This window comes from Mesoplodon bidens (assembly GCF_964165515.1).
Source record: "Mesoplodon bidens genome assembly, chromosome: 7".
Classification (NCBI taxonomy): domain Eukaryota; kingdom Metazoa; phylum Chordata; class Mammalia; order Artiodactyla; family Ziphiidae; genus Mesoplodon; species Mesoplodon bidens.
This window is the reverse complement of record NC_138164.1, coordinates 43,687,183-43,699,939: the sequence shown is the minus strand read 5'-3', so window position 1 is coordinate 43,699,939 and position 12,757 is coordinate 43,687,183. Positions and strand designations below refer to the sequence as shown.

At 40.7% G+C, this 12,757-nt stretch overlaps 1 protein-coding gene across 1 annotated transcript in view; it reads left to right on the top strand.

The window, feature by feature from the left end:
- The window catches only part of NELL1 (neural EGFL like 1), a gene marked incomplete at both ends in the record, with an annotated part of 833,612 nt that overhangs the window by 811,710 nt on the left and 9,145 nt on the right, over positions 1–12,757 (top strand). Inside the window, 2 exons of the mRNA XM_081240682.1 lie at positions 2,680–2,820; positions 3,925–3,943. Coding sequence (XP_081096808.1) covers positions 2,680–2,820; positions 3,925–3,943 — 160 coding nt within the window. The remainder of the gene's footprint in view (positions 1–2,679; positions 2,821–3,924; positions 3,944–12,757) is intronic.

Below are 12,757 nucleotides of genomic sequence, written 5' to 3'. Positions count from 1 at the left end.
TTTTTTTTTTTTTTTTTTTTTTTGCGGTACGCGGGCCTGTCACTGTTGTGGCCTCTCCCGTTGCGGAGCACAGGCTCAGCGGCCGTGACTCACGGGCCCAGCCGCTCCGCGGCATGTGGGATCTTCCCGAACCAGAGCACGAACCCGTGTCCCCTGCATCGGCAGGCCGACCCTCAACCACTGCACCACCAGGGAAACCCATGTGGTTGTTGCTTTTAATACTACTGCGACTATACAGAAGAAATAGCCAGTTTTATGAACACGACGAAAATATAAGCACCTCTCAAGTACAGCCTGGTTTCATATAAAATGAAACTGTTGGCTTCAGCTGTAGACCTGGCCCACGAAATAGAAATGTGCAGCCTTGTTTGCAGGTGCTACTGTGTGATGAGCCCTGGTTATTCCCAGTGAAGCCCCAGGATCTTCTGTGTGCAGTGCAGCTCCCAGGCAAGGAACACCTCCACTACTTTTCTAATTTTCCGTATAAGGCAGGAATACCCCAGTGTCTCTGGGGTAATTGCAGATGTATAATTTGACTGGTTGTATTCACTCCCTCTAAGAGTCTCCCATGCTACACAGATAACTTATATCCTGCTGGATCGTGGAAGCTGTACTAGTTTCTCTTATTTCATTTTGGGAATAAAAATATCGAATTGAAAAAAAATATTTGCACATCATTCAGTACTCCCGCTCCTCCTAGAAATTTCCTGTAGAATTGAGAGCAGGAGGAATTATTTGTAAGATGTTCAGATAATTTATCCTCCAAACTGAGTTGGTTTTGAGAATGAAAGAGGCAGCAGGTGACAAGGAGACCAACCAGGACATACGACTTCTTTGGTTATTTGAGAAGTTTTGCTTTTGTATGTCCTGGTTTCCTGACACACTAACTGTGGCTAGATGGTTGTTACCTAAACATTGTCATTAGTCTAGAAATCACAGGGTCTGTGGGGATCATGACAGACTTTCTGGAAGCTTTGGAAATAAATGTCTGAGGCAAAATTTGTTGCTGCTTTGTTACAGGGAGTTATCTTTCAGCCTGTCGTAGAGAAGTTATCTCTGAAAATCAGTCTTCTAGTTATGTCTGTTCCTCTTGGTGACCTGTATTTAGAAATAACCAAACTGACTTCATAACTTAGGGCCCGGTTCTTCCCCTCTGTGAGACATGGCCTCAAGTCACTTCTCTGTTTCAATTTATGAACATTTTAGTGATTCAAGGTGTGTCCCACTGAACCACACACCTGTAAAATTTCAGAAATGAAAACATAGTTGTTGAAATTTTATTGTTTGGAGATTTATAATAAATGCACACACAACCTGACTGCTATAGCTGAAGGTGCTATAGAAGCACTAGGTCCTGTAGCCTGATTGCATTTAGAAAGCTGAGGGATGCTGTATGTCAAAGGACTGCATGAACTTAATGACACAGCCATAAAGGAAGAAGATGGCAGTTGGCAGAAAAAGGCCAGGATGGAGTTGCCCAGAATAAAGAGCTGCACCTTTCCTCTCTTTACTTGGCTGGAATGCTATGAGATGAGACTGGCAGGTTTCAAACTACATTCACAGCCTTGTGCACAACTCAGGACTTTTCAGTATAATGGATACACTGGTAGCTGATGCCTACAGCAGGGCACTGCTGAACAGGACTCCAAAGTGTGTTGTATCCATTATGTGTTATATCTTAGTATTAATTAAATTTCTATTTGTATAAGACTGCTGTAGTTCAGGTGTTTCTAGGAGGACTAGGGGGGGGGGATTCCCAGCCAGCAATGGCTATATTCCAAGAAATAATTACCTGGAGAGATTCTGTAAGATGAGCTGAGCCTGGCATGACGATTGACAGCTCATCGTTCTGCAGTGGTGTCATTCTCCTGCAGCTCAGAGGCAAGCCTTTGGGCTAGAGAATCCAGGCGTTTGCTGATTCTAAGAAGCCAGATTCTAGAGCAAATAGAGCCCAGAAAACTTCTTTTCATCAGGCACGATTGAAGAATGAGGAGCTCTGATTGACTATCACAAATCAAGTCCTTAAGTGAATCAGCAGTTTTAGAAAGAATTAGAACAGTGGTTCTCAAACTGTGCTCCCCCAAAACTTAATTTCACAAGATATTATCCAAAGAAAAAGCATTCCTCAGCCAAATAAATTTGGGAAACAGTGCATATTATGATTCTGCTAAGTTTTGCAGGGCATATAAATATGATAAGTCTCTGAGACTGAAATCTATAAAACATTAGTGTAACACTATTTAACCTAGAGTTTCCTGAACTTATTTGTTCACAGATATTTTCAAAGAATACCAATTAATATCTGGGATTACTATACTGAAATCTTTGAAGCAGAGAAGAGTCATATACTCTGAATAACAAAACTGTGCCAAACATCCTCAATTTAGTTTCTGGTGATTCAGAAACTAACACAGCCTGTGCTGTTAGGAATGTGTTCATGACCATCAGTTCTCATTCATTGTTCAATGTATGAGAAAGCATCCAAAAAATGAAGCTTTCAGGTTGTTTGTTTAGATTCTAGAAAAAAAAGATGGGATACAGTTTTTCCTGTAACTTTATTTTAGGTGACTAACCAGTTTTAAATGATATGTTGACACGAGCATGTTTTAGGTGTTTATTGAAAGGTTAGTGTCAAAAGAAATTAATGTCCTGGTGGGCTTGTGTTTTTCTCTGAGGCAGATATTGATGAATGTACAGAGGGGATCATTGAGTGCCACAACCATTCCCGCTGCGTTAACCTGCCAGGGTGGTACCACTGTGAGTGCAGAAGCGGTTTCCATGACGATGGGACCTATTCACTGTCCGGGGAGTCCTGTATTGGTAAGCAGCTTTCAGCCATGCCCTCCATCCATCTGGACCTTTGCAGGAAGGACAGCCTGCTTTGGTAGTCTGTTCAGCTCCCAGTGTTAAGATATGACCCCCCACTGGTTAAACTCATCAGTTTTCAAATTTCCTCCCTCTACAATTCAGGGATCAGGCCAAGAATTAGGCAGTGCAGGGTTTTAGAACTATTATACAGAAACTAGGGCAGTCAGAGGACAAAGCCTGGGTCTGTAGTCTGTGGCTTTTAGTTCTTTCTGAAGGAAACCATGATGACTTGCTGGAATTTTTCACAGTTTAAGATACAGCTGTGGGAGAAGAGGAAATATTGAGGGACTTAGAAAGTTTAGTTTAAATCTCGGCTCTTGTACTACAAAAGTCACTGTACCTCTCTGAGCCTTCTCCTGTGAATACATAAAAATGTAGATAATAATGCACATATGTTATTAGATTTAAATGGGATACCATAATATTTAAAGATTATAAACTTTGGATTGATGCACAAATATGATAGAGTCAAATTAACCTTATTATGGTTGCTATTACCACTGCTATCATCTTTGCAAGGTCTCCTTTAATCACTTTTCTGCTTGCAGTTCTGTTAACTGCTGAACAGAGGAAGTTAACAGATGGAGTTCTTCCCCTTCGAGACCTTATACCTTTCACAAAATCCAAACAACTGATCAAAAATGTAATCGTTTCAGGGGCTTCCCTGATGGTGCAGTGGTTGAGAGTCCGCCTGCCGTTGCAGGGGACACGGGTTCGTGCCCCTGTCCAGGAAGATCCCACGTGCCTCGGAGCGGCTGGGCCGTGAGCCATGGCCGCTGAGCCTGCGCGTCCGGAGCCTGTGCTCCACAATGGGAGAGGCCACAACAGTGAGAGGCCCGCGTACCGCAAAAAAAAAAAAAAATGTAATCGTTTCCATGAGAACCTTGACCAATCCAGTTATTTCATGTCATGTGGACTCAGCTGAATTCTTAATGCTGATTTGGACAGACCCAGAGGGCAAGCACCCTGACCATGGGTTCTCAAAGTTCAGAATGCTGAATTCAAAAATGGAAATTTGACTTTGCTCTCTGCATATCTGCATCTTATTTTTTCTAGAGGTTGCTCCTGAGAACCGGTCAGTGTTTTTTTTTTTACAACTTTTCCCCTAAGATTGCTCTGAAGCAAAGATGAACTGGGGAACAATAGGCACATGGCATGAATTGTCCATTGCAACGTTAGCATTACTGTTCAGAGGCACGTAGTGTAGTTGTTAGAGGCATAGACCCTTGAGCCAGACTCCCTGAAGTCAAATTCCAGCTCTGCCCTTACTAAGTAGGTTGCAAGGTCTTAACTAAACTCTACCTCATTTGTCTCATCTATAAAATGGAAATGTTCACGTTCCTGCATATTCAACCCTCTGCCCCACGTCTCTCCGTGTTTCTTTTATTGTTAAAACGATGATTTGCAACCTCAGGGAGAGGTTTGCATCTATCCTCGGTCTTCATATACTTCCTTTACACATGGCCAGGAGCTTCTATATGTGTACAACTCAGAGTAAATAGATGTTATGTGAACAGGGATAGATCAAATGGCTGTTTTTGGATAGAAATATATAATATTGACATATGCAATATTACATTTTGGGGCTAAAGATAAAAATTTCATTTTTAAAAACAGTACTTAACATCAATAAATAGGTGACTCTTAGCTTTTTTGTGCATAAAAGACCTTAAACATGACTTAGTTGATCCAATTTGATGACTTCCTGGACCTGCCATGGTGTCGCACACTTCTGTGCCTTTGCATGGGCCGACCCCTCTGACTGGAATGGAACAGAGCTCTGAGTCAAGGAGCTCTTCTCCTTGATCATGTTGATTCACATGTGAATTTTTGTTCATTTTCCTAACTTCAGCTCAGGTTTCACTGGGACCCCATGAAGCATTCTTTGATGTCTTCATAGGAGTTATCACTTCTCGCCTCTCTAGCTCTAGAGCTTCTACCCCGGCATATGTTTCTGTAGCTTCACTTGTTGCACTACCATTCAGTTTATTTGCTCTTGGGCTAGTCTGTGAACATGAAATGAGGTTTATTCTTCTGTCTCTCCAGAGAGACCCTTTGGTAGTTGGTGTGCAGTAAATGGGAAGATGCAACCACAGTTCATGTGTCCAATAAAGAAATGCAATCTCAGAAAGGGTGACACCCTGCTTCCAGCCGCGTAGCTTGTTTGGTACTAGTCGAGACTCAAGCCTAGGTCAAGGGTGACTCTATGTCCCAGATGCTGGGGAAAGTCCCACTTTATACCTATTGTTCTGATGTAATTATCAGTCGTGCCCTGTCACTGTCATAAATGTCCCTGTTAGAATGACAGATGTCATGGTCACCTCACCTGCTGATTTCTCTCTGCCATGCTGAGTGACGTGCCTGGGGAACAAAGTTCTGCCTTCCCCAGGGATGCACTTTCTTCATCCATGAACTGCTTCCTGCTCTGCCCAGGAAAATGTCGGTGAACTGGATTCCTTGGCAAGGAACTAGGGTTGTTTTTAGTAGTAACATATTTTCTGAATTCGCTTTCATTTCCTCACCTTTAAAAATAGCTTTGTATATGGGTCTTACTAAGAACAGAAATCTGACCATCATTTAGGTTATTTTTGGTAGTTGAGAGCACTGTTGGTTCAGAATATTTCTTGGTGTAATAGATGTATAAATCTGATCATGTCACTTTCTTGTTACATCCTTCTAACACCTTCCCATTGAATGTAAATAAATTTCTAACTTCTTTGCATGGTCTTCCTCCAGGCTTTAGGTGACATTGTCCCTGCCCACTTATTGGGCTTACCTCTTATATATGTTAGCCTTTCTCATCTTTTCATGCCTTGAACATGACAGTGAACTCACCCAGTTTCAGGGCCTTTGCCTTTGCTGTTCTCTCCATCTGGAACACTCAACACCTGTTTCCTTGCATGGTTGTCTTTTTTTTTTTTTTTTTGAAGTATAGTTGATTTACAATACTGTGTTAGTTTCATATGTACAGTATAGTGATTTGTTTTCTTTTTCTTTGCAGATTATATTCCATTAAAGGTTGTTACAAGATATTGGGTATAGTTCTCTGTGCTATGCAGCAAGTCCTTGTTATCTATTTTATGTATAGTAGTTTGTATCTGTTAATCCCATACTCCTATTTGTGCCTCCCTCCCTTCCTTTCTCTTTGGTAACCATAAGTTTGTTTTCTATGTCTGTGAGTCTGTTTCTGTTTTGTATATAGATTCATTTGTATTATTTTTTAGATTCCACATATAAGTGATATCATATAGTATTTGTCTTTCTCTGACTTATTTCACTTAGTATAATATTCTCTATGTCTATTCATGTTGCCGCAAATGGCAGCATTTCTTTCTTTTCATGGCTGAGTAATATTCCACTCTGTGTGTATGTGTGTGTGTGTGTGTGTGTGTGTGTGTGTGTGTGTGTATATATATATATATATACATACATACATACACACACACCACATCTTCTTAAGCCAATCATTTGTTGATGGGCACTTGGGTTGCTTCCATGTCTTGGCTATTGCAAATAGTGCTGCTCTGAACGTTGGGGTGCATGTATCTTTTTGAATTAGAGTTTTCATTTTTCCAGATATATACCCAGGAGTGGGATTGCTCGATCATATGGTAACTCTACTTTTAGTTTTTTAAGAAACCTCCATACTGTTTCCACAGTGTCTGCACCAATTTACATTCCCACCAACAGTGTAGGAGGGTTCCTTTTTCTCCACACCCTGTCCAGAACTTGTTATTTGTAGACTTATTTTTTCATTTAATTCTTAGCTCGAATGCCACTTGTTTGAGGAGACTCTCCCTGACTATTTTATCTGAGGTAGTTGCTTCATTATATCACTCTCTTTTATATCTTTTATAGCATTTTTTTTGTTTACAAATTTATTGTGCATATACATATGTGTAATTGTCTCCTGACACAAATGTACAGATTCTCTGAGGGCAGAGACCTTGTCTATGTTTCACCACTGTGCACACATTTCATCATGTATACACAATGTAGGCACAAATTAGGCATCAATGCATATATGTCCAATGATTGAAGGAATAGATAAAACTGTCTCAGGTCAAATGTATTTTGTATTTGGTTTGACACAACTAGTTGTGTAGATTGCAGTGAGTAACGTAAGATGTTAAATATCACAAAATCATGTGAGTCTTTCGTTTCAGAAACATAATATTTATTAAGAACAACCATTACACCAGTACTGGGTTAAGTCTTCTGGGAATATGAGTATAAAGAAGATAAGATCTCTGTTCTTGAAGGATTTATAACTTGAAATATTTTGAATCATAATAACCTATCTTAATGGCACTGAAAATTAGCACATAAAATAAGCCCTAAGTAACATCAGCTACTAATGCTTACATTTAAAAGAAATAGCAGCATCTAAAACAATCGTTTAAAAACGTCTTTTAAGTGTTTTAGCAACATGCACTCAGCTATGCTTTTTCCCCGGACAATAGCAGGGATGGCATGTGTTGGAATCTAAAATATGGCAGTTATAGGCTTTTAGGGCAACAGTCACCTGACACTCCATGCCATTTTTTGTTAGATGAGGTTAACACCTGCTCTACTGACTTCATCAGTTACTGGAAGCGTCGAACGTTACTAACATCATAAAGAACGGCACCCTTGCAACAGTTACTGTCGCCTCTTCCTGCTAAAGTAGATCATATAACTGAAGAAATGACTACTCTAGGTGTTGTAGAGACAGACGGAATCGCCCTTCTTGAGAAGTTTATCAGAGTCTCCTCTGTCTTCCTCTTTCTCTCCCATTTGCTTGTATATGTTTATAAGTCCAGGGGAGATGGGCACACACAGGTTTGCTAGCTGGAATTTGTAGATGAAGATGACAGGGGTGCCTTATTACTGTGGGGTCTGGTGCACTTTGTGTTCGGGTGCAGTGGTGGGAGTTCAGTGACTCTCAGTTTTCACACAGAAGCTGCGAGCAGTTCCTTTCTCTCTGGGCACAGTTATCTGGGTCATTTAGAAATGAACACTAATGTATAATCAACAATGCCATGTCTAAAGAGCAGGATTTTACATATTTTGAAAATGAGATTCAAATTCCCTTGGATGTCAATCTGTCTCCGTGATCTTGCTTCTGCCTTTGAATCTTTATTTTCCTCTGCTCGCTCTCATCTCCCACATGAATCCTCAAGCCTCCGCAAATATTTCTTCCGCTCTTCCCAAACCCTGCACTCTTTACTCCTTTGCTTGTATGCTTTTCCCTGACCATCCCTCTATCCCCATTTCCACTTGTCAAAATCCTGATGAAGTTTTACACCCTAAACTAGTGATTCTCAAATGTGTTTCACAGTAGATTCACGTGAGTAGCTTTTTAAAAATACTTATAATGGGGCGTCACACACCTGGAGAATCTGATTCAGTTGGTCTGTTATGGGATAGATTGAGGTCATTTTTTTAAGGTCTACAAGTGGTTAGAAAGAATAGTCAATTAACATAGAGAACCACTGTCATATTTCTCTAATAATAATACTAAAAGGCCTACCTCTTCTCTGTTCTCATAGCCATGTGTTTGCACGTGTTGTATGGAATTTATCAGATTAAGTTTGTTGTTGTCATCAGTTCTTTATATCCTGCAGTACAGCTGAGGTCTTTTTGTATCTTCTATAGATTTGTATTGAATTAACTTGTATTGTTCATGCAATTTTGTCATTATTATCAAACAAAATTTTCAAATCCTGGTAAAATCCATTTTGTTGATGACGGACTTGGGGATAACATATAGCTCTTCCTATGGGACGCAGCACCTCTTGGCCTCCCATTATTGCCTCCTCTAAAGGGACTTGGTTGTGTGAGGCAGGTTCCCAGACTCTGGAGTCTGTTTTCTGGTCACTGTAAACAGCCCAGTGAGTATTTACTTGTCAGAGCAGCTGCCGCAACTGACGTGAACTTGCAGAGCAACATAAAACAACCAGAGAACGTTCCACTGGAATCTCTTGGGAAGGAGAGTTCACTTTTTATTGATTGAAGCATCAGGGCTGATTGAAATAGTCTAAGAATGATTTGGGTTCTGCTGTCAGTGTCTAGTTCTCATAGGAGTGGAGGTAAAAAAAAAAAAAAGGGCTACAGGGGGCTTCCCTGGTGGTGCAGTGGTTGAGAGTCCGCCTGCCGATGCAGGGGACACGGGTTCGTGCCCTGGTCCGGGAAGATCCCACATGCCATGGAGCGGCTAGGCCCGTGAGCCATGGCCACTGAGCCTGCGCGTCCGGAGCCTGTGCTCCGCAACAGGAGAGGCCACAACAGTGAGAGGCCCCCGTACCGCAAAAAAAAAAAAGAGCTAGAAGCTGGAGATGCTCCCTGTGACACACCTCACTGCGGGGGATGGAGGATTATGAAACCTTAGCTGGTAACAGTGTGATACAGGAGAGGCAGGTTTCCAGTATATACTTATAGGATTGTTGGGATTCAAACCCCAGCTGGGCCGCTTTCTAGCTGAGCCACATTTGGCAAACTATTTAACCTCTCTCTCTAAACCTTAGTTTCTTCAGCATACAATGATTAAAATAATATTTCCTGGTGGAAATTTTTTTTAATATAAGTGTTCTTATATGCCAATATCCTAGCAGGTAGTAGATGATAATAGTCAACATTTAACTTCCCTTCGCCTAAATCTCTCATCTGTCAAATGAAGACAGCAACAGTGGTACTAATAAGAGCCAACATTTATCGAGCGCTTACTTTCTGCCAGGCACTGAGCAATTTACAGAAGTGCCGACCTCATAAATTGCTCTGGAGTCATTGTGAGGATTAAATAAGCTAACATATTCAGCACTTGTGTTTTTAAGTGCTCGGTAAATGTGAGCTATTATCATGAACTGAGCACCTACACTATGTGCCAGGGAACTTCATGCACTACATAATTTAGTTCTCACAGCTGTCTTAGGAGAGAAGCCCTTTTACTGTCACCATTTTAAAGATGAGGGAAATAAGGTCCCAGGGATTAAGGTAATTTGTCCCAAATTCCACAGCCAGTAAGGGGTGCACAGAGGCTGTAATCCAGGTGCCTTTGATCCCACATCTTCTTTCTGCTTTTAGTATAACACTGTAGAGCTGTCTGGAGAGGAGGAGACCTGTGATGAGCCACAGACAGAGGAGCTGTTAAGCAGAGTAGCTAGAGGTCAATGAGACAAGGCAAAAAGAGAATGAGGGAGTATAACTGAGACCCAGACAGTGTTGCTATATTCTGTCTGAATCAAGCGCATTGTGGAATTGCTTTATCCGAAGGACTCAAGGGCTGTGTCTTCGGGCCCTCCTGCTAGACCAGGGGCAGGATGTCAAGGTGGCAGGTTCTTGACAGGTAATCTGATAGCATCTTAGCCTTAACAATAGTATCACCTGGCTATCCACTGACCCGATTACCTTCCCTGCATTTTTGATGATATGAATCCCGAGTAGAAAAGGAAAGGAAGGAGTGGGGAATAAAGGGTGTGAGAAACGGTGGTAAGTAGATTTTTAACTAATTATATTTGTTCATTCATTCATTTATCCTCCGCTGCTTGAAAGTAATTAGTATATACAAAGAACACACATTCAGTAGGGTTATTAAAATAAAAATATTTGAAAAATACAGAAAATATACTAACCATGAGAGTTAACAAAGACATTTATGAATATCCTGACAGGCAGAGCAAAAAGGAAAGCATGATTATATGAACTGGTCTAATCTGGAAGGAGTTCGCATAAAGTCTTTAAGCAAAAAGGCTCAAATGTGCTTTTTCTCTGTTCCAGAGCAGAGATATGCCAGGGTGGTGAAAGCATCTTTGTGGACCACAGTATTTCAAGCTAAGAAAATTTCAGAGACAGAGGCATACACACCAATCTCGGAACACTCATTGGATTTTCTCTTTGCCAAACAATAAAACCCAACCATGCATAAAGTATTTTCATTGAAACAGCTCCTGCCCCAACCTTCCTTGATAATATTTAATGATCTCTCATTAACTTCAAAATTGATATTTGTTGCCAAAGAACTTAAGGTTTGGTTTTCATCCAAGTAATGAACTATCTAAGAGACTTCCCAAAGGCAGACACCACCTGGCCATGTCGCTGTTTAAATAGCTTTATGCATCTAACTAGCAGTGGTGTGAAGTATGTGAGGCTGTGGTCTGGGGACTCAGGGGAGCTCAGTTGCTTGGCACAAAATTGCCACCTTCAAATGGACAGAGAGACCAGGGACAGACACCACCTGGGTATGGAATGGATATGGAATAGGATTGGTATAGTCAGGACACAGGATGGAGAGGATAAGAACATTTCCCAACATCTAATAGAGGGGATATTCTGGGTCCCCCAGAAAGGGCCTTACAGTGGATATTAACACACAGTTGCAAATGTTAAATCAGATGAGAAATGTGTCCCATCAGACCCTCTGCAAGTTTCCTTCAAATCCAGCCATGCATATATAAGCCTGGAGCTGTTTAACTGTAAGTTAAATTGGATATATTTTGGGGACTTCTCGAGGAAGGCAAATGTTCCTCCTCAGTTTTGGTGATAAACATTTCAAAAATATAATTTCACAAAATGATGTCAGAATAGCATTCATCACACTAAACTCAGGCGTGAACACAAAGTCCATTGGTCACCCTCTGCCTATCTGGGCTGACACAACAGGCCTATGTGATATTATCCACTTCAGCTCTGGAACTGAAACAGATATCTCAGGGAATTATTCTAACAGACCTCAAACTAACAATAGGGTCTATCCTCTAAGCCACCCCTGGCCCTGATTAATATCTTTTCAGTGACAAAACACCTTCCTAATGGAAGCTGTGACCAGCCATGCCTTGAAGCAATGCACAGTGCATGGAGAGCCAGGGACCTCAATTCTAATCCAAGTGAAGACCACCTGGGTGATAATGAAGAGGAGGAAAACTAGCAAACTATTAAAAAAACAACTCTTCACAAGGATTGCCATGTTATACTTATTATATCCACAAAAATAAGCCTGCTGTGGTCTTAGCACTGTTAGGTGATACGAAGGATCCAGAGAATTCACCCCTAGGGACTTTAAAACACCAAGCTGGAGAAAAAAATCAAATACGTGAAACAACCAATAGCATTCTGATACAGGTTATAATCTTATAATTAACTGTAAAATTATAGGGTCAACACTGTATGTAGGTAATTAGGGAGGAGAGTGCTCAGAGAGGATCAAAGAACAGTCATGCCAGATTGCATGGGGGTGATTAGACTTGAAGGATGGAAGGGTTTATGTGGTTTATAGATATAAAAATTAAAAAATAAATATTAATAATAGGGAAGATTGATTACTTCATGTTCTAGTCACTCTTCTAAAAACTTCACATTTTCTAACTCATTTGATCCTCAAAACAACTTCATCAGGTGGGAATTTTGATAGTCTCTACTTTATGGACAAAGAAACTGAGGCACATAGATGTTCCATAAATTGCCCATGGTCATCCAGCTATTAACTGGTAGATTTCTTCTTCCAGAAAGGGTTAATCAACGTCCTTTCTAGGAACTGTGTACGTGTTTAATATTTTTGAAATATTAAGCAACAGGAATATTGCTTTCTTTATTGCCCATTAAGATCTTGCTGCAAAAAATGGTACTATAAAAGCCATATTTTTATTTATTGAATGCCAACTGTGTGGCATTTCACTTTCAGAAACCCCTTGTAGGTAGCAAATGAGGAGAAACACATCAAGCAGCGCAGCCATGTGTGAAAGAGCCCATGTTCTTTCTACTCCCCCAATGGCCTCGTCAATTGTATATTAATTGTAGATAATTTACAAAAGGATTAAATTAAGGTGTGAGTAGTGATCATTATTCAGATAATTGCCTCATTTTCTACTTCACTGTGTGCTTATAGATACATACCTGGTATAAAGTCCATAATTTT